The sequence below is a fragment of the Denticeps clupeoides genome, chromosome 18 (genome assembly GCF_900700375.1).
Source record: "Denticeps clupeoides chromosome 18, fDenClu1.1, whole genome shotgun sequence".
Taxonomy (NCBI): domain Eukaryota; kingdom Metazoa; phylum Chordata; class Actinopteri; order Clupeiformes; family Denticipitidae; genus Denticeps; species Denticeps clupeoides.
In genome coordinates, this window is record NC_041724.1 from 14,752,991 (window position 1) to 14,774,555 (window position 21,565).

The 21,565-nt window shown below is 41.2% G+C and overlaps 1 protein-coding gene, 1 long non-coding RNA gene and 1 other non-coding gene across 4 annotated transcripts; 1 reads left to right on the forward strand and 2 right to left on the reverse strand.

The window, feature by feature from the left end:
- Positions 1 to 415: 415 nt before the first annotated feature.
- Positions 416 to 1,709, forward strand: LOC114768258 (uncharacterized). The gene is made up of 3 exons (XR_003743031.1): positions 416 to 858; positions 936 to 1,483; positions 1,562 to 1,709. It is a non-coding gene; the product is annotated as an uncharacterized LOC114768258 (long non-coding RNA).
- A 1,971-nt stretch (positions 1,710 to 3,680) lies between these two features.
- LOC114768471 (matrin-3-like) lies at positions 3,681 to 19,782 on the reverse strand. 2 transcript variants are annotated; one of them, XM_028960786.1, is made up of 21 exons: positions 19,704 to 19,782; positions 15,146 to 16,031; positions 13,701 to 13,762; positions 12,140 to 12,178; positions 11,885 to 11,988; positions 11,625 to 11,677; positions 11,395 to 11,511; positions 11,149 to 11,274; positions 10,815 to 10,973; positions 10,606 to 10,733; positions 10,022 to 10,502; positions 9,806 to 9,911; positions 9,684 to 9,703; positions 9,466 to 9,588; positions 9,262 to 9,390; positions 7,488 to 7,607; positions 7,270 to 7,400; positions 6,939 to 7,155; positions 5,815 to 5,917; positions 5,620 to 5,735; positions 3,681 to 4,129 (listed from the first exon to the last, which is right to left on the reverse strand). In XM_028960786.1, exons 2-21 carry the CDS (start codon positions 15,902 to 15,904, stop codon positions 4,076 to 4,078), a joined length of 3,147 nt encoding a protein of 1,048 aa, XP_028816619.1. In that variant the 5' UTR covers positions 15,905 to 16,031; positions 19,704 to 19,782; the 3' UTR covers positions 3,681 to 4,075. The 2 variants fall into 2 exon arrangements, with proteins under 2 accessions (XP_028816619.1, XP_028816618.1); XM_028960785.1 differs by having other exon boundaries at positions 5,815 to 5,920.
- On the reverse strand, positions 13,387 to 13,457 carry trnag-gcc (transfer RNA glycine (anticodon GCC)). The gene has a single exon. It is a non-coding gene; the product is annotated as a tRNA-Gly (tRNA).
- Positions 19,783 to 21,565: the final 1,783 nt, after the last annotated feature.

Consider the following 21,565-nt stretch of genomic DNA (forward strand, 5'->3'; position numbering starts at 1 on the left):
TGTTTCTTGTGTTCCATGAGTTGGGGTACAATAACAACACCTCATCCATGCTAAGGCATTATCGTGCCTTGCATGAGGATAAGGAGGAAACTGATGCTTCTCCCACTCAAGGTAACTAATTACAATATTACAAATGCACAATTTGTCCAAAAAGACAACTAACAGACACTTATTCTCAGCCACCAGGAAACAAGAGCTGGATAAAGCCCTTGACTCCATGATAGTGAAGGATACACAGCCCTTCAGTACTGTGGATGATATTGGATTCAGGACATTTGTTTCCACACTGGATCCCTAATATGTTCTCCCTACTAGGCAGGTGTGTATGGGTGCATGCATGGAAGACATGAGTACTTTATTGTACGGCTCACAATTCAGCACCATATACAGCATTTGTTTCCTTTAGGCTCTGAAGGCCCTGGTGGAGGCCGAGTATGAGTCAGCCAAGGAGAAGGCTAAGTGTAAAGTGGAAAAGGTGGCTGCTGTTAGCCTTAGTCTAATGTGGACATCCATCAACATGGATGCCTACCTGGCTGTAACATGCCATTTTGTGGGTGACAAAAAAAACACGCTCACTTCAGTGCTGTTGGGAGTGCATGCATTCCCCCAATCACACACTGCAGAAAATATAGCTCGTGTGAATGGGGAATCACTAATAAGATGACATGTATGGTCACTGATGGTGCTCCCAATATGGTTGCCTGTGTGAGAGAGCTGAAGCTGGAGCATCATACTTGCATTGGACACTCACTTAATCTGATTGTGAAGAAGGCTCTTGAACAACACCCTGTGCTTATTGGCATCCGGGCCAAAGGAAGGAAGCTGATTGGCTACTTTAGAAGCAGCACCACCGCTAAGGTATGCACTTTCCCTTTATTCCAATTTATAAGAACGCTAGCAGTGATTTAATGGCCTACTCATCTGTATCTGTACAGGAGAAGCTTACACAAGTGCACCTTCATCTGGGGATGGAGAAAATGAAGCTAGTGCAAGAAATGGAGACCAGATGGAACAGAACATATTTGATGCTGCAACGTTTGGTCGAGCTAAGGGAGCCAGCAGGAGCAGCATTAGCTGGGCTACAACATGACATCCCCTTTTTAACATCGGATGAGTTCAACATTGTTGAAGGGTGCCTTCTCCCTTCTACGATGCCACTGTACAACTGTCGGCAGAGGAAAATGTGTCTGCTCCAAAGTTGTCCCCCTGATGGAAAATGCTTGAGCAAACCCTTCAGGAGGAAGTAACAAAGCCAGCACCCGCAGTTGCATTGGAAATGGGACACCAGCTCATCAGGCAACTCGGGGAGAATCTGCCCATGTTGCAGTCCATGAGCATCATGTCCCTGGCCACACTCCTGGACCCACGATTTTCAGCTACTGAGGCAAAATGCGACTGACTTCCGAGTGTGCCACCATTATACAGTCCAAACAAAGCAGAGAGGAAATCCCCCAGGCTTCCACCTCTCATGATGTCACTGGAGGTAATATATTATTATAGATTTTGAGATCAATTATTCCTATTAGAACACTTAATAATATGATCTGTGGTTTCCTCTTAGGTAGCGAACTGTGGCATCGTTTAGACACCAGCATCATGGAGGCACGGAAGACACAGAATGCCACTGTGGAGGTCCAACGCTACCTTTCAGAGCCAAATATAAGCAGGCTGGACAACCCTGAGCGTACAGGAAGAGGCAAAAAAGACTGTACCCCAATTTGTATCATTTTGCACTTGCGTTTTTGTGCACCGGCATCTTCTGTGCCATGTGAAAGGGTGTTTTCAAAGGCCGGAAAAGGAATCACTTAAAACCAAAAACTGTTGGGAAACTCTTATTTCTGAATAAAAATGGATAAAAATCACCTGTTCTGTACATCAATGTCAATACACGACTTGCCAATCATATAATACTACCATTTTGTGAAAATATTCACACAGATAACACTCAAACAGTATTTTATTATACACATGTGATCATTTATGTAAAACAATTATTTGGTCATACAGGGTTTGCAGTTATACGCCTGGCCAGTCGTGTGCAAATTAAGAAATGAACCTTTCCTTGAACCATTTGGCTGAAGTGGTGCAATGCCTCATGAGGCTTCATCTCACCATCACTACTTTAAATACAACATCACATAAAAAGACAGTTTACCTCGGATTAAGAATGAAGACGATGGCTCGTATGTTTACAGACAGAAGGAAACTCCCGGCAGCGGGAAGTGGGCAGAGCGCCTAATGAGTCCAGAGCGTCTTAAAGGTGATAAATGTGCGTGTCGTATACAGGTAATTGGCAGAATCGGAATCATACTTATTTCATGCCTGGATTACAGTAACTCCCTTCTAGCTGGTCTACCTCTATGTGCCATCCGACCTCTACAACTAATTCAAAATGCAGAACCAGAAGACTACGGAGTCACGGGTCCAAATCCCACTTACTACCATTGTGTCCCTGAGCAAGACACTTAACCCTAAGTTGCTCCAGGGGGAGACTGTCCCTGTAACTACTGATTGTAAGACTCTCTGGATAAGAGCGTCTGATAAATGCCATAAATATAAATCTTCAACCTTCCCAAATTCTCCCACACCGCCCCTCTGCTACGTTCCCACTGGCTCCCAGTAGCTGCACGAATCAGATTCAAAATACTGATGCTGGCCTACAAAGCCAAACATGGAGTAGCACCATCCTACCTCACAGCCCTTATTACACCTCACACTGCACCTCGTATACTCCGAGCCTCCTGTACTGCTCGCCTGGTCCCTGAAGACATTCATCTAGACTCTTCTCTGTCTTGGCCCATCGGTGGTGGAATGAACTTCCCCTGGTGGTCAGAACAACTCAGTCACTGAGCACTTTCAAACGACAGCTCAAGACCTTCCTCTTCAGAGAATATTTAAATTAACTTGTAATGTTCTTATTGTCTGACTTATGTATAGAAACAACAACAGAGTGAAAATAAGGATTGTATTCATAGTTGGGGGTCCTAATGAAACAGACTTGATCACTTCATTGATGGTAACATGGAAGCAAGTTGAAAGTCGCTCTGAATAAGGGCGTCTGTCAAATGCCTTAAATGTAAATGTATGTGAATGTTAAATATGTTTTGTGATTCATTCATTTTAATTGCAGAGATAGGCAGGCTTGAATTTAACTGATCATTTAAAAAAACTGAACTGCCCGTGTACATGGTCCAGCACAATGCTGTTAAAACAGCTGGCAACATAAATACACAACATATAAACTAATGTGCACTACCAATATAGAATATATAGAACAAAACTGAAGATGCAGGACTATAAAATGATACACGAGAGGTCACGTATCAAACAAACATCAAACAAGGCAAAACGTCAAACATTGGGAGCTTCTGCTGTGACAGCAGCATTTCAGACCCTTGGCTTCTCTCCACCACTTTAAGTTTCCAACAGTCCTGAAGGACACTTTATCATTCGCTCATGTTAAAGAGCACCTCCTTATGCGCCTTTTGATGATAATAGTGAACAAAGCAGCTATGAAGGTAAAAAGAGGAGACTGGGAAAAAAATACTATATGTTTCTTGCATTGGATTTGTGCATTTTTTTTCAAAATGGCTCCATTTTGTGCATTCAAACTTTTGACTGGTAGTGTGTATAGCACATAGAAGAACCCTTAATTGGTCTGAAGAAAGTTGGACTCAATCTGGAAACCAGTGATTTAATGACAGATTTCAAATCATGCTTTGCCCAAATCCATTTGAACATACAGCAACAGTGTTTTAAAAAAAAAAAAAAAAAACCTCATAAGTATTTAGTAGAATAATAAACAAACCAGCTATAAGATGAAGCAAAAAACTGATTATCTTGTTGAAATGGCAACTGGTTGCATATATTAGACTGCAGTTCTGACAGTCCTGAACAATGCAAAAAGTACAACAATACTGGTTATATACTGGAAAATGCATTAGGTTTGTCTACACAGGAAATCTAAAATTATAAATGGAAAAAGAGAAAAAACAGACAAAATAAAACCATCCCAAATAAACCAAGGAAGTCATAAAGGAACATTCATTGAAAACAAAGATTGGCTATCTAAAGGTTAGTTAGAGCCATCATTAAGACGCGCTTTTGCCTTCTCCTTCTCCAGGTGTTTCTAGAAAAGAAAAAAAAAAAAAAAAAAAAAAAAGATTTAATAGATTTTTGGGTGATTGGTTTGAGATAGAATATACTTCAACACATACATCTTACACATTTTTACAAAAGAATTTCCATGACTTTCAAATTACTCCAAAACAAATTTGTCATGACCATATGTTCTCTGACATTTCTGTGCAAATGTGGGCAAAAAACAAGAAAATTGTTAAACTGAAATTATTACAACCCTGAAAAGTTTAACTTAAAACAACAGTGTTTCGCTGGTTCAGGTTCCAGCATAGATCAACAGCAGTAATTTACAGGACTTCTAAAAGGAGAAAGTTCTGAAATATGGAAGCAACTCGTGCAGCACCATGTGACGTGGTTCACTACGTAAAGAAAGCAAAGATACTATAAGCCTGTGCTAGTTTTAAACGTTGTAGTTGTAAACGTAGAAAAAAAATGTTTCTTGTGCAGTCTTACTGGAACTATGTACTTCACATTATACACCAATACACTATAATCAGAAGGTTGATCTGCCAAGGAGCCACTGAGCAAATTACTGTCCCAACACAATCACTTCACTTTCAAGTGTCAGATTTCAATAACTTTTCCATAACCGTATATGTTCATTTCATATTCCAAACTTTTCAAGGCCTGGAAAATGCTCTTTTTTTTCCGAATTCCATGACTTTTCCAGGCTTCTATCAGCTGTTTTTCTCCAATTTGACCGATAAGACAAAATTGCCCTTAAACATTATTATTTAATACTAGTATTTAGGGCTGCACGATTTGAGGGAAAAAACATATTGAGATCAATATTGCGATATGTGATTGCGATATGATAAAGGACACTTGCTTGTATATCAATGAAAAGTCGCATACAAATTACTAATAGTGAAATGTTTAATTTCAAAGTGAAACATACAAACTACTTATAACAACTTGAAATGCCCAGTGCTTTCATACAATATTCTACAAAATTAAATAATCACAAAAAACTCTTTACATTACTGTCGAACGACAAACCCTGGTAAGGCTAAACAACTGTTTTGATTATATTTGGCCATTATAAAATCCCGTATTATAGTTCTTACGTTTAACCAAAACGTTGTTTGGAGGCTGACTTGAACACAGGGATGCATAGCTTTGCTAGCTTAGCTAAAGTTAAGATTTGTAAACTGAGGTGAATTTCTTTAGGAAACCTTCAAAGTTTGAGAAACGTTAACTAAACAGCTAAGAACAGTCTAAATAGTTAATGCCTACGTTTAGCCAAAACGTTGTTTGGAGGCTGACTTGAACACAAGAATGCATAGCTTCGCTAGCTTGATATGTTGCCGATCCAATCCATGTACTAATCATTTAAATCGCAGCTTTTTGCGTTCATGTAATCGCGCAGACTGACATCGCGATAATGATTGCGATTAGATTAATCGTGCAGCACTACTAGTATTATAACATTTTTGTACTACTCTTCTCAAAACCACCAGCATATGCCGCTTAACATACCTTGAGTTTTTCAAAATGAGCTTTGCTGCTGCAGTGAACCACCTTGGCAGTGTGTTCGTTAGAGTAGAAGAGAAAGCAGACCCTGCAGTAGTATCCCGCCTTCACAAATTCAGTACCTGAGAATCCAGAGATGAATCATGAAATTCAAGGTAATTCTGAAAATATACATCCCTATTAATACTGCGCAGGACTTACCCACAGGGACGTTAGGTTCGTGCGTACCAAGAGAAATGACCTCGGATGTCTTTTCTTCACTGGAAGTGGCTTTGCTGTCTGCAGGTTCCTCACCATTTTTGTTCTGCTGAATATGTAGCAAAAGAATAACAGTTTTTCGTATGATTTGCAAAGTAATGTTATTAGTAATGTTACTGTAGGCATGAAAAGATTACTGTTCTGACCATGTCAAAGACAAACGAAAACCTACATTGGATTTCAGACCCCCCCCCCAATTGATTGGCAAAATGAATTGCCGTCTTTTGGTTCACATTGATTTTCATGCACAGAGCAAAGGAATATTTGAATTTTAAAAATGGTTCAATCGTATTGCCCAGCTCTAGTCTATGAACCATGTTTCAGTTATTTAACTGAGGTTTGCATATCTTGTAATACCACTAAGCAACACTAGAGGCAACACTAGAGGCAACACTAGAGGCAATAGAGTCACTCTAGATCAGGGGTGGGCAAACTATGGCCCGCAGGCCACATACGTTCCGATGGTCTTTTTAATATGGCCTGCTGAACATTTGTACAGAACTTTGAAGAATAGAAAATAGTCATAATTTTCACTGCATTCCTTTGAACCCATCCAGTAATGCCTGGTGTTCCACCACGTGCCGGTGCTGGCCCGGCCCGTCTAATAAACTGAATGTGGCCCCAGAGCTTAAAAATTTGCCCACACCTAGAAACTGGGTGGTGTGCTGTGATGTCTTTATTAGCTTTGAAGACAAAACTTGAAAATGACACTGATAAAACAATAAAGGAGATGTTTGATCTTCAAAGATTCACACATTTTGTAAGGCTTCAACAATCGGACTTTGAGGGGAAATGGATCAAACGGACTGCTTATAAATCCCTTGCCCGAGACACCATATTGGAAGGAAAATGAGTTGAATTATATAGATGAATAATTTATGATACTGGTACTTGAGGATGTGTGATTATTGTTTAAAATTCTTCTTTGCTTGGTTAGTCTTTGTTGTAAATTGAATCAATAAATCAATTACACAAATATACTAAAGGGCAGCATTTTTTGCTCCACACTATATCTTTTATGTATGTGGGCAAAGAGAGGAAAAGTTTGATCAGTCCCCATATTTCACCTCATGATTGATTGTAGGCACATCAGCCTCTTTATCTTGCACTGTGTCCACAAGGCCGGTCTGCTCTGCATTCTTCTCCTCCTTGATTTTCTTGACTGGAGGTCCCTCATCCATGATGCATTTGGTGGGTGAAAGACTCGTTGCAGTCTCTTCTATTTCAGTTCGATCCCTCTTGGGTGTTTTCTTCTCCTCTGCTTTTGGAAATGGTGGTCTATGTCTAAGAAAAGATAACAAGAACTATGCAGTTACCACCAGACTGCACCCCCTTTTGATATTCATGACCATCCCTTAACATGAAAAGTTGATCTAAACTGAAGTAAGTGGTACTCACCCATATCTCAGGTGCTTGTACTTCCTGCTCAAATACACAGTGACCCATTTGCCTTGGAATTTCATTGGAGTAGTTTTGTATGCCTCCGCCATTCTCTCTGCATCCTCGCCTCTTTCCATTTCAATGAAACACTGAATGATAGAAACAACATTGTTTAAGAAAGTGAAATTCATCCAGTCATAGTATCCACTAGATCACAAACATGTGGATGTCCGTACCTCATTGCGACTCCGGTTCAAGAGATAACGTCTAATTTTCCCAAAAGGCTCAGCAATTTTTAAAACATCGAAATCGGATGCATCATATGGAAACCGACTGACATATACAACACTTCTGCTCTGTGAGGAGAGAGGAAAAAAAATATGTAAAATCCATCTTTTGGGGGGGTGGTTGGTAAGATTTCCTATTAGGGTTCCCACTTTAAGTCAGACTTAAAATTCCCTAACTTTTCCATGACTTTCCATGACCAAAAAGCTCCTCCCGTATAATTATTGTGTCGTGAGGTCCATAGGTATGCTCCAATGTGAGAATTTTTTTAAGTAGCCAATTAAATGATACATTTTGGGGAAATAAATGAACAATACTCAGACATGAAATGAACAAACCCGGTATTAGCCTGTATTTTCAGTAGCATCTATGTGTAGAGCAACAGAGCTCTCGAGACCCTGTGCCTGTTCAGTAGTCCATCCCTGCCTTTAACTAGTCCCTTACCTGCCCACTTGTTGAAATACTACAGCCATAGCAAGAAGGGTCAGTAGGTGGCAATTCTAATACTCCAGGGTAAACTAGGAAAACTACGATAAAACACTAAAGTTTATTCAAAACTATTTGCTATTAAATAAATGATAGAATGAAAACTTTAACCTCTCAGACAGGCATTTTTAAAACCCTGCTGTGTGTAACAAGACAGATCACATGAACCTGAACCCGAACCCAGCAACGTGAGCTGCGTTGCGTTGCTCGGACTGCGGTCTAATTTGTGCCATGTCAGAACTGTTTCCCGCCAGTTCCATAGAACAGTTTCCTTGCAGATGGAGTGCAGAAGCCTTCTCCTGGTTACTGGAGCTTTTGGCACCAGCTTCCAAAGGGCTTTTCAACACGACCCGACTCCTCTATCCAAGCCCAGCGCCATTTATACCTTATGACCTTATCGCTATCTTTGGCGTCTTCTCTGGCTTTATAAACGTGCTGTGCATAACTCACAGTTTGTGTTGCCAGTATGGGAAACACAAAACACATTCGCAGGTGGAGCGACTGCTGCATCTGTATCTGTTTGGCCAAGACCAAAGACCCACCCCCTTCCCTATCTCTGATTGGCCTCTGATTGCACCTCTTAAGATATACGGTCAGACCTGAATTTTAATTTATTCATTTATTTTCAGAGCTACGCTGGTACGCTGGAAAACCGATTTGGACCGGTAACCCAATTTGGACTGCGCGTGTGTACTCCAAAAGCCACCATGGTACAACCTAAACCTAATCCTACTCCTACTGATAGACTTAACCCTAACCATTGTGCATGTGTGCAATTTCCGGTCCAAAACGGTTAGCCACAAGCAGAAAGGGGCATTTAAAGTGGTTTTAGAATTCAAAACGTCATTGTTGTTGAATACAGGCAGCTTGGCGTGCTGAATGGAACAAACCAAAACCTCAACTCCTTCCCTGACATCACTTTGGGTAATCAGTCCTTAAATTCTTTATTTTCAAGCCAAATATTTTGAAAATTACACTAGGACACACAAGGATTTTGCGTTCAAGAATGTTGAACATTTTTAGAGGGGGAAAGGTTTTGAATAAAAACCCTCACTGGGAACAAAGATGCATAAATACTAATCAGGTTTAGGCTACTGCACTATATGTTATTAACAAAAATCCCTGATAATTCCCTGACTTGGCAGCCAAACAATCAAATTCCCTAAAATTCCCTGTCTGGACATGCCTTTACTGAAATGTCCTGACCCGTGGGAACCCTGTCCCTTGTACAAATCGTACCTGTATAGTTGCATATGTATGCGAATGGAAGATCTTCACGGGTTTCCCACAAATAGACGGAGTGACATTGCTGTTATAAAAACTGACCATTTTCTTTGCCTCTTCTTCACTGGACAATTCTAAAAAGGCCTGAAAGAAACATAAACGAGGATGATGGACCGAAACTGAGGACTGCGTCTTGTTATAATTTTGCATGGGACGTACCTCGGGTCGAACGTTGAGCAAAAGGTGTCGGACCACTGTTCCAAATGGTTTGGCCAGAGACAGGATCTTGTCAAAAAATCCATGTCCCCGTTCAAATCCACTTACATTGACAACCCTCAATCCCTACAAATGTTGAAGCCAAAAACAAACAAAAAAAAAGTCAGTCTGTTGAACTGAAAGCACTTTGCAAACGCAAAAGAACAAAGAAAAATTCCTACCCCACTCTTCTCTGAACTCTCTGCCAAAAGGAACAAAGTGAAAATCATATTAGGTGAAAGTTAAGACCAGGTGACATTCACAAGGAAGATAAAAATGCACGCACTTAGTTTATAGGACTAACCTGAGGAATCCTGTGCTCTGCTGCCCGAGTCTGACTCTTCCACCTCAGCCAGCTCATCAAGAGTCACAAAGTCATCCATGTTCTCTGGAAGGTCAGGTTCACCAGACTGCCAACAGATCAATAAAGCATTTAACAAGAGTCATGAAACCAGTAAGGGCAAAGAACATGGGCACAGTTGCAGCATGATCATACTGGATATTTAGAAGTTATATTTACCTCCTCATCTGCATCCTCTTCTGGACCCTTATCGCCCTCAGTCTGTGGTGAAGGATCAGTTTCTTCTTCTTCTTCTTCGTCTTTGACTGCTTCTGTGGGTTCTGACAGTTCAGGTTGGGCTGTATTCTCAGCCTCATCACCACCTTCCTCTGTTCTGGGATCGTCATCTTGGGCCTCATCACCACCACCCTCTGTTTCTGCAACAGTCTCTTCACATTCTCGCTCATCAGTTTTGTCTTCTGGTTCTGGATGTTCTAAATCAGTAGTCAGCGTCATTTGCTCTTCCTTCACATCTTCCTCATTTTGATCTGCCTCCATGACGCTAGGCTCCTCCTGCCAAGACTCCACCACATGGGCACCCACCTCCTCTTCCTCATCTGCTACATCTTTAGACGGCCCCTCTTTTCCTTTGTGGCCCTTGTAGTTGGTTTTAGAGCCATCCCTTCTACCGGTGTCCTGACCACCCATTAAAGGATTTACTCTGAAATAAATAAACAATTTTTTTTTTTTTTTTTTATGTAAATAGCATTAAATCACACGATCATACATAACATGTGACAATCCTTAAATGCAGGGGTCCTTACACCAAGGTCTTGTATTTGGTGCAAATATTTAAGCGCAGAGTTTTTCCTTTGATGTTAAGTGGATTCTTCATAGTGTGGTACTTCACCAACATCTCCGCATCCTCAGGACTTCCCATTTGAATAAATGCCTGTGACATAAAACTGTTTAAAGTGTCTACACTTTTCACAAGGCAGAAGGCACACTAGGGATTCTGGAAAATTCTCCGTACCTCCTTCTTGAAGACCAGATGTTTCTCTACAATGCCAAATCGCTGAGCAGCAGTGAGCAGATCTTTAGCGATGTCAACATCTCTTGGTAGATTTGAGAAGAATACCACTTGGCTGCGTTTGCCTCTGGCCTGTCCCCGACTATCTTTCTGGTGTACTTTCTGTGTGTTGGGGAGAGATTATTTTGGTAAAAAAGGGTAAATGTATGACAGATGATATCCAAAACATATATTTATTCTGAAGGCAGCTTAGATGACACTAAACAAATAAACTATGAAAAAAAAAAACAAGTATAACTACACCTAATAGTCAAGCTGCAACCTACATTTGTCTTACCTCGATCACTAAAAGCTCTTTTGACAGATACACATGGACCTCTTTTCCATGGAGAATGGCAGGCTTTCGCTGATAGAAATTAGCCATGGCGAGAGCCTCTTCGTGTGTTCTCAGTTCAAGGAAGGCCTACAGGCAAGAAAAAAATAAAAATAAAAAATGAACTTGTATGATCTATTCAAAAGATGGAAGAACATAATTGACCAATGAATAACAAGGAAGAAATATATTCATCCTGTTTCTGCATACCTTGTTCTTTAGCACAAGGTTTTCACAAATGGTACCAAAAGGTTTTGCCAGAGCAAAGAGACTGTTTGATGACAGGGGCTTCCGGTCATATTTTATCACCACCACTCTGCTTCTTATCTGGAAGGGGGAATCAAATACCTTTAATAAATCTAAAAAACATTTATATTCCCCATCCACAGTTAATATTAAACTGAAATCGTGCACATTTTTTACACTCTTCAGACATTCACCTTGGGTGTTGCTGAAAGTTGCTGTGGCTTACTTAAAAAGCCTGAGGTGGAACCTGAATAGAAAAGAAAAAAAATCATACGGCTGTGTCAGTGAGTAGAATGTGTGAGTGACACCAGTGAGACCGCATGGGTAATTAATGACACTCTTAACAGGTCTTGTTGCTCAACAGCGACTACAGGCGAGTGTGGCCTGTGTCTAAATGCAGCAGTTCTTGATTCAGACAGAACTGAAAAGTATAGACACACAAACATCTCGTTACCCCAACTGGAACTCATCCCTCCTCTCTGCATTCGATTGTCCTGAGGGCCATCTCCCAGTAGCCCATCACGCCGGTTAGTTGAGCCCTGGGACAGAGCCCCAGAACTGAAACATTAAGGACAAATTCAATTAAAAAAAAAAAAAAAAAAAGTTGAACGTAGGCATATGCCCCCTGCTGTATTTGACATTCATACCCTCAAAAAGATGTAGAGATTATTCTATTACAGTAAAATCACACAAAAAGATCAGTGCCTACCGTTGGCTTGAGGAAATCTGTGGGTCCCAGTCGGGATACCTATAGTTCAGGAAAAACAGTCAGTCCAATTCCAAATGATTTTTCACAATCCAGAAAATCCTTTTCAGTGGGTATGTGTAGGGCTGGGCAATATGACCTAAAAATAATAATCTCAATATTTTTAAGATATATCTCAATAAGACATTTCCTCTAAATCATTGTATGAATGCTACACTTGGCCCTTGCATAAAGTGAAACCAATATAAAGAATTTAAAAGGGTCACGATCCTCTGGTTCCCCATTTCCAGACCACAGCTTTATGTTCTCTGGCTTGTGCTTCTGATTGTGTGCATCTGTGATCTGTATAAATGCTTGCTTGCTGTATAACGAATAATCATTCGTTATTTTACCCTGTGTTTTATGTGTTCACGTTTGGTGCCTGAATGAGGGCCTTGTGTTTGGTAATGTATTAAAAGGTCCCCCATCGTGAATATTTAATAGGGATGCACCGATACAGATACCTGGTACTGGCCTCGATACCACATTTTCTAAAGTACTCGTTAAAAGTCCCCCGATACCACGGTCTGAGAAATGTCTGTTTGAGCGATGTGTAATGGGTTAATCACAGGCGCCGAGTGCCCGCCCCCAGCTCAGAGTGGGTAGAAGGCGAGGCGAGACGTGTCAGCCATTTCAAATTGAATGAAGACGACAAATCAAAGGCGGACTGCAAATTGTGCTCAGCGAAATAGTCCAGAGGAGGTTCAAAAGGTAGCGCATTTAACACAAGTGATTTAATCAAGCACCTAAAACGAGTACAAAGAGCTTACCCACGCTTCTAAACCAACACAACCCACGCTGCAGCAAACTCTTGCAAGACAATAGAAAATGTCCAGAGACAATAGCGTACTGTGAAAATAACACAGAAAATTATCGAGTACATTGCATGGAGTGACCAGCCACTCTCGGAGGTAGAAAATTAAGTACTCGGTATCGGCGAGTACTCATTTTCCAAAAAAAAGCGAAGTGATTGTCACATGTGATACACAGCAGCACAGCACACGGTGCACACAGTGAAATTTGTCCTCTGCATTTAACCAATCACCCTGACTGAGCAGTGGGCAGCCATGACAGGCACCCAGGGAGCAGTGTGTGGGGACGGTGCTTTGCTCGGTGGCACCTTGCCAGATCGGGATTCAAACAGTCAACCTTCTGATTACGGGGGCCGCTTCCTTAACCGCTAGGCCACCACTGCCCCAAAACAGCAGAGCTGCATTGGCCGGGAATCGAACCCAGGCCTCCCACGTGGCAGGCCAGAATTCTACCACTGAACCACCAATGCATGATATCGGTGCATCCCTATTATTTAACATTAATACGAGTTCCCCCAGCCCGTCTATGGTCCTGCAGTGGCTAGAAAGATCCAGGTTCAAACCCCACTACCATTGTATCCCTGAGCAAGACACTTAACCCTGAGGGAGGGGGACTACCGATTGTAAGTCGCTCTGGATAAGGGCGTCTGATAAATGCCAGAAATGTAAATATGTCTGAGCGTATATAAAGAAATAAAAAGCTATCTACTTACATTTCCAAGAGGAGTCTTCGTTTTTCTGAGTGACATAGTCCATTAGTGTGTTGAGTCCACTCCTGTAGAAAAGAACATTTTGCTCATAAAATGCTGATAATATAGACAACTGAAGGTGAATTTGTGATCAAGATAAAGAAACGTTGATCTGATTAGTCTCTTGGATTTTAATAGGAGATGGTGATATGTTGGGTGCCTTTTAAAATCACAGATGAAAACATGGGTAATGAATAACATTTTCATATTGCACCTGTACTGTCTGGAAATAACAGCTTCATAACACAAAGTGCTTAATAAAAGGTTTTATTATGCCTGGCAGACATGCATGAAGGGGAAATCTTTTTGCCTAGGACCTGATCATTCCTCACCTACAGTATGGCAGTTTTGAGAATATTTAAATACTTTGGGACTATTGCTGCTCTGCCAAAAAGTGGGAGCAAACTTAAATACCTGCTTGAGAAATGGAAAATATGAAGACCTCAGGCGTTAAAGAGGTTGGGTGACGAGCCAGAACACCCAAGTAACTCAAATAACGAAGGGCGGGAGAAGACTTTTTGTCTTTTGGAATAGGGAACTGCAATGTCAGAAGAGCTATGTAGTGCCAAATCTTTGTTTGACTGTCATGGTAATGTAATGGAAAGCTGGAGAACATATGATCTTCTTTTGCATCAAAACCGAGAAAAGAAAAAAAGATTTGATCTATTTAAACAATTAATCTCTGCGTGTACACATTGTCAACAGATAGATGGAATGATTGCAATGGGGAATGTGCAGCTTTATTCCATTACAACAGAATATTTGCATGTACACTACATGTGTGAAAAAAAAAAAATCTTTGTGAATGTGGTTTTGCAAGTAAAATGTATTAATGTTGTGGAACACCACCAAATTAAAGAGTTACAGGGCATGGGCACGGACAAGGACGGCAACTGGGGTTTAATGCTGCAATTTCTGTATAGCTGTACAAAGAAATCCACTTGTGAGTAGAATATTCAAGGTATGCCCAATAAATGATTGGGTACTGACGAACTGGCACAATTTGTGACTTGTGATTTCGACCCCTTACAGTGTGATCGTCCTTCATTTGTTCAGAAGACAAAATCATGCAGCATCTTAGTAAGCAGAATTGTTCCTAAATTGTTCCAGAAGAATAGAGAAGAGTGGGAGAGCAGCACCCAAAAAAAAAAAAAAAAAAAAAAAAAAAAAAGGTCAAAATGATTTAATTCCCTCTGCACAATGAACACTGCCCACACAGGACTTAAGTCGGTTTGCAGGGGAAACGTACAACTTTCATGATGCAAAATGTGCAAGGTAGAAAATTGTTCTTAGAAACTTAGGGTTGTCTTTCAAGTGAAGAATAATTGATAGGAAAGATTTAATAGAGCGCTACACGGCCAGGACATTGTGTGAAGGTTTGTGCAGAAAAGGCAAAGAAGGCTACTCACCATGGCAGAGTGAACATCAAAATCACAAAGGGAGCACACGTGTGGAAACATGTAGGGCATAAGTCCAAAGTAGTCCTGCAATTTGCTCTGGGAGGGTGAGCCTGTTCTTCTCTGCGTGAACATACTGTCTGCTGATGAAGATGATCCCATGCTAAGCCCATGGTAAGTGTCGTGGGAAAGGTCAGAAAATGACCGGTCTCGACCGCCACCGCTGCCATGGTTGTCATAATCTATCTGGCCGTAACTTCGACTTGGAACATCTTGCATGGATCTGTAACCAAAGTCGCCTCCAGAACCACGACCGGATGCCTGGCTCATAGATGTGCTGTGCTGTCCTCCATGCATATCGCCCCAGTTCTCCACACCGTCACGAAAGGAGGCTCCAGATCGGTTGCCAGCCATGCGTTGGCTAGCCTCCACCTTCCGGTTGTTCTTAAGCTGCATGATAAGATCTGGTAAAGTGTCAACGCTGATATTCTCTTCAGGTATCTGGGCCAGCACATCAAGATCAGAGGGCGATAGCCCAAGACTAGCAAAGAGTTTCAAGGTATTGCTAAGATGACTGCCAACCCGACGTGGAATCTGGGGGTCGTGGTCTGCTTGCCCCATTCCTGGGCCTCTAGCCATGCCACTCATTGAGGGAGAAGAGCCGAAGAGGCTGTCTGCGCTCGAGTCACCCATGTTGAAATTCAAGGTTTCTGCTGCAGCAAGGAGCCCACGTCCTACTGCAAAGCCCTTCTCAGCACTGTCGCCTGACATCTTCTGGGACCACTAAGTGGCGACAGACCAGGAAGCCGCAGATCAAAGTTGCCAAAACACAAGATCCGTAGATGGAAGTTCAAAAGCCAAAAGGAGAGTCCCTCTTCTGTGGCAAAGTGAAATAATTCTGCAGAAAAACAATGAAGCAATGATTCCTAGCTTGCCTTCAATAAAAGGTATACCATGCAAATACACGGGAAAATAGCATATAAAAGTTAAAATTTTAACAGGTCCATCCTTATCTGGAATTTGAAAGGAAAGAAAACCCTGTTAAAAACTAAAACCACACAACATAAAAAGCAAGAACTTCATGGAAATTGTAGAAGGTAAAATTCACTAAAACAGTGTAGAAGGCAAGTTCAGTTTAAAAACATGGACAAGTGTTAAAATCACATACCTAAAGAGTACACGCAGTATTCAAACAGAAAATTACAGCTAGAAAACGTACGAAAGAGTCCAGGTAAAAGGACTAAAATGAAGGAACAATTGGAAAGGAGAAAAACTTGAAGAATCACTGCAATCTGAACATCCAACAATGCAAGAAATACTCGAGTTTGGCAAATTGGCCAAAGCAAGTACACAAGGCTGAAAATACAGAGAAAATGGACAGAAACGGTCAGAAACATGGATCTTAAAGAATGATGAAGCCACATCTAAAATTAGTAAATATAGTAACATCATATAATACGTACACTACATATACTAAATACATGCATACGCTGATATATTATCATATTGCTGCCTCGGCCGCCTGGTTCGTCTAGTTGTCTATATTATGGGTCTGTGCATGTGTCATGTTTTGGTGTCGTGTGTTATTTCCATTTGCCCTTGCATGTATTTCTGTGCTTAAATCCCAGAACCTTCGCAATCTCTTGTATACAGTGAGATGACAATAAAGATGACTTGAAAATATAGACTTGATATAAAGTGTACACACCCCTGTGAACATGGCAGGTTTTTAAGATGACAAAAAATAAGTCATTTCAAAACCTTTCCCACCTTTGATGTGCCATAACGTGTACAATAAAAAACATAAAATAGATTTGCTGTTAACACTAATTAACCCAAAGTTAAGTTAAACTGGAATTTTCTCACATTTACTGCTGGAGCAAAAGCCATGGTACACAGCAAGATTATATGTTTTTGAACGGTATCAGTCGAAAGAGGGGTGATACATCATGGAACACAGCGAACGTCACAAAAAGTGTGGAATACCCAGGACAACAGCGACGTTGTCAAGAACCGGATGTCCTATATTCTCCATATTTTTAAAATGAAGTGAGTGTCACTTGTGATATACAGCAACACAGCACATGGTGTACAGTGAAATTTGTCCTCTGCATTTAGCCCATCACCCTGAGTGAGCAGTGGGCAGCCATGACAGGCACCCGGGGAGCAGTGTGTGGGGACGGTGCTTTTGCTCAGAGGCACCTCAGTGGCACCTTGGCGGATCGAGATTCAAACCGGCAACCTTCTGATTACGGGGCCGCTTCCTTAACCGCTAGGCCACCACTGCCTTGGACTATAGGGTAATGTCTCTAAAAGACACATGGAAAGATGTGTTATGGTCTTATGAGACCAAGGCTGAGCTTTTTTTTTTTTTTTTGGAGCTTTACAAAATGCAAAGAAAAAAAAAGAAAAAAAAAAAAAGCTTTGCACCACCAAAAGAGCACCATACCATGGTGAAGCATTGTGGTGGAGGTATTCTGCTTCAGATGAAACTGGGGCTTTTGTCAAAGTGGAGGGAATTGTGAACAGTTCCAAAATCCAGTAACATGTGGCCCTTGTCTGCTAGAAAGCTAAAGAGGAGGAGAAGGAGGTGGAACTCCACCACTCAACATGACACTGACCCCAATCGCACTTCCACATCAACAAAGGAATGGCTTCATCAGAAAAGTATTTTTGAATAGCCTGGCCAGAACCCAGGCTGACGTCCAACAGAAAATCTGTAGGGTGACCTGTGCACAAGAAATGTCCTCCCAATCAGACAGAATTGGAACAAATGTTGCCTTGTCAATTCCCTCGCCATACTGACAGTCTCCTACCTAAAAAAGTTTAATGCTGTAACTGAATCAAAAGGTGCTTCAACAAAGCATTAATTTAAAGGCTCCCTCCTCACACCTTTCCTTGTTTATAAGGTAAAATAATCCTTTACTAGTCCCTTAAAGTGGGAAATTAGTAAATATTTAATCAGTAGAACTAGGTTATAGTGAAAGTGAAGTGATTGTAATTGTGAAACACTGCGGCACAGCGCAGCAACTCAACAAAATGTCTCCTCTGCTTTTTAACCATCACCCTCGGTGAGCAGTGGGCAGCCATGACAGGCGCCCAGGGAGCAGTGTGTGGGGATGGTGCCTTGCTCAGTGGTGCTTTGGCGGCTCGGGATTGAAACCGGCAACCTTCTGATAATGGGTCCGTTTCCCTGCTAGGCCAGAACTGTCCCGTTTATATTAAAAGTGGGAAAAGGTTTGATATTATTTATCGTGCTCTCTTTATTCTACAAACTGACATTTCAACAGGGATCTGTCCACTTTATTTGCATTGTACTCTGATCAGCCATAACATAATGACCAGTGATGTGAGTAATGTTGATCATATTAAAAGCAAAAATAAGCATATGTGTATGTGAGGGACTTTGACAAGGACCAAGTTCAGATCCAGTTCTGCAGATCTTGTGGGACGTTCCAGGTATGGCCAGGATCTAGCCAATGCAGTCAAAGAAAATCCCTGAACTGGGTCATGGGCAGCCAAGGCTCACTGCTGTAAGTGGGAAGAGAACATCGGCCTGTGTTGCCTGATCTGAACAGAGGAGCGGAAAAAAATAAATTAAAAATGTAGTAGCTGAAAGTACTGCAGCCAATGGAGGCAATATTCCAGTGCCAGCAAACCCTGGATCCTGCGTACAGGTGCGGATCACTCCAACTACAAATATCGTTCAAGAACGTTCAGAGGTTCTGACTTGGCCTCAAAATTCTCCAGCTCTGGATGAACTGGACAAACACGACTGATCCATGAAAGCAACACACCACAACTTACAGGACCTGCTGGTGATGGTGTGGTGCCAGATACCACTGCATACCTAGTGAATACAATTCCTTTATGGCAGGACGGCAAAAAGGAGACCCACTGAACATTACAACGTTAATCTATTCGACACAAGGAAATTCAGACTATAATGCCTAAATATCATAAATAAAAGCCTCAATGATCACCTACAGCTGCCAAGTGCAAATGCAATAAAAAAAAAAATCATACTTGTGCACCACGACATTTGGACTCCGCAAACAAGGCTTCAAAACGATTTTTACTTCCTTTAAAAGATGGCCATTCTCCACCTAATGCAGGATTTAAGACGGTGTTTGAAGAGTAGCCTTCGGTGCCATATTCTCAGTGATCTGGAGTCGTGTTTTCTGGCTTGCTGCTAGATTTGGTTTCCTCGCGAGATTCGGCGAGATTTGTTTATCTGATCGGGAGAGATTAAAGCAACGAAAACGTACGCGTCGCTACTTTCACGTTTGGGGCAAGATTACACATAAATCTCAGTGATTGTATTTTGCCTTTATCCGCTGTAAAGGCCAGTATGTAGAAATGCAGCGTTTACTCCGACAAAATTAAGCAGCAACACGCGAGCGAAAGAGCGGACGCCTCGTCTCTAGCCGCCCTGCAGCAGGCCTTTCATCCAAAAATTAAGTTCACGTAATGATGCACAATCAATCTATTTAAAAAATATATATATATATACTGGACCTTTTCTGTAAATGGCGTCAACAGTCCGTGATATTTAGCATTTAAAACTTACTTTGTTGTCGGGCTCGGATAAAGCGAGATAAATACGCAGTTCTGCTGCACAGTAGTGTTGTGTCGCTCGCGAACGAATCATTCGAAAGAACAAATCTTTTAAGGGAACATACGGAACCGAATCACTTGAGGAAGTGATTCGTTCCTCAGTTCAGTTCAGCAGTGAAGCCGGAGGACTGAGCCGCGTCGCCGGCACCTGATTGAACGAACTACACTCTCTTGAGAGCGACCTTTCTCCGTCGTTTTAACAGATTTAATTTCCAAATAAACAATCTGAAAAATTAGACTGGCAGTAATGATAAGGGAATGAGACTTTCCACCTGTAGCAGGCACTAGGCAGGAGCGACGGAGGGAAATAGGGATTCAAGATTCAAGATTTTTATTTATGGCGTTCATGGGTTAAGTGTTTTAAACATAAATACCTTACAAAATAATCGAACAAGTAAATTGCTAATTGTAAAACCAAAAACACCAATTGACCAATGACATGCTTGAATGAATTATTACAGTGATATGATCTCAATATGACATTATATTGTACTTTATCTTCATGAAAATAACTACTCAAGTATTCCAAGTTAAATCTTATAAAAAGTTTGATTGCATTTCACACCAACATTTAAAAAAAAAGCCTTACTGATAAATCCAATCAACATGACAAATAATATCCAAATAAAGCGAAAAAAAATTGTTCAGCCTTGATTATAAAAGCTATCCCAACAGGATCTGGTTTGGAGTTTACCACAGTTAGCACAGCCCCAAGTAGCAAAAAAAAAAAGCCTATACTTCACATATTTACTGTACTTGACAATACAACACACACTGAAATGTATCCTGAACTGCTGTTCTGACTACATAGTTAAAATAATAGTTCTTAAAAATTAATAAAATACAATAAATGGTCAAATAAAATAGAATAAAAGAAGAATAAGGCTCGTAAAAACGTCAGCAACTGTAATGAGTCAAACTCGCGGCTTAACTACAAATAATGCAAGGCTTCAGCTACTTTGCCGAACGCGATCTTTGCCCTGCACCTGAATCTGTATGGGTCGACGGCAAATGGGTTGTGAAATTCTTTTTTCGTGCTTCCAATTCACCAAAGCGCCATGCGAACTCGGTGAGTAGGGTATTCAGCAAAGTGAGTAGTGGCTATGGATTCTGCTAAAGTGCATTGTGCAATGACCAGAGTAGCAGTAACAGATTGCTGGGTCGTGATTAAATGAGCAGTATACAACAAATTATTCAGGTTCATATGCAAGTGTATTACCCACTCGGCTACTACAACCCTGTGTTCAAGTGTACCTTGACGAAAACAAATAAAGAAAGCATCTGTAAACCTGGATCCTGCGTTCAAGTGCGGTTCAGGCTCGTACCACCTACCTTACCTGTACACACTGTCATGGACGGAAGAACCCTTTCAGCGTGGCTAATGCACCCTGCCACTCTACAAAAACCGTTTGAGAACGATCAGAGGTTCTGACTTGGCCTCCAAATTCTCCAGCTCTGGATGAACTGGACAAACACGACTGATCCATGAAAGCAACACACCACAACTTACAGGACCTGCTGGTGATGGTGTGGTGCCAGATACCACTGCATAACTAGTGAATACAATTCCTTTATGGCAGGACGGCAAAAAGGAGACCCACTGAACACTAGACATGTTTTGGCTGATCATAGTATATAAAATAGATCATGTTAATCAATTCGACAAGAGCATTCGTAACAAGCATGTAGAGTATAAAACCCGCTGTTTCAGAAAATGTGTGAATCTCATTGCGACAGTTTGCAACAGAACCTTGCATGTTCAGCGTGAATCTTTCTCTGAGTGTACTGAACTTATAACGAGTTTATTTTTACAAA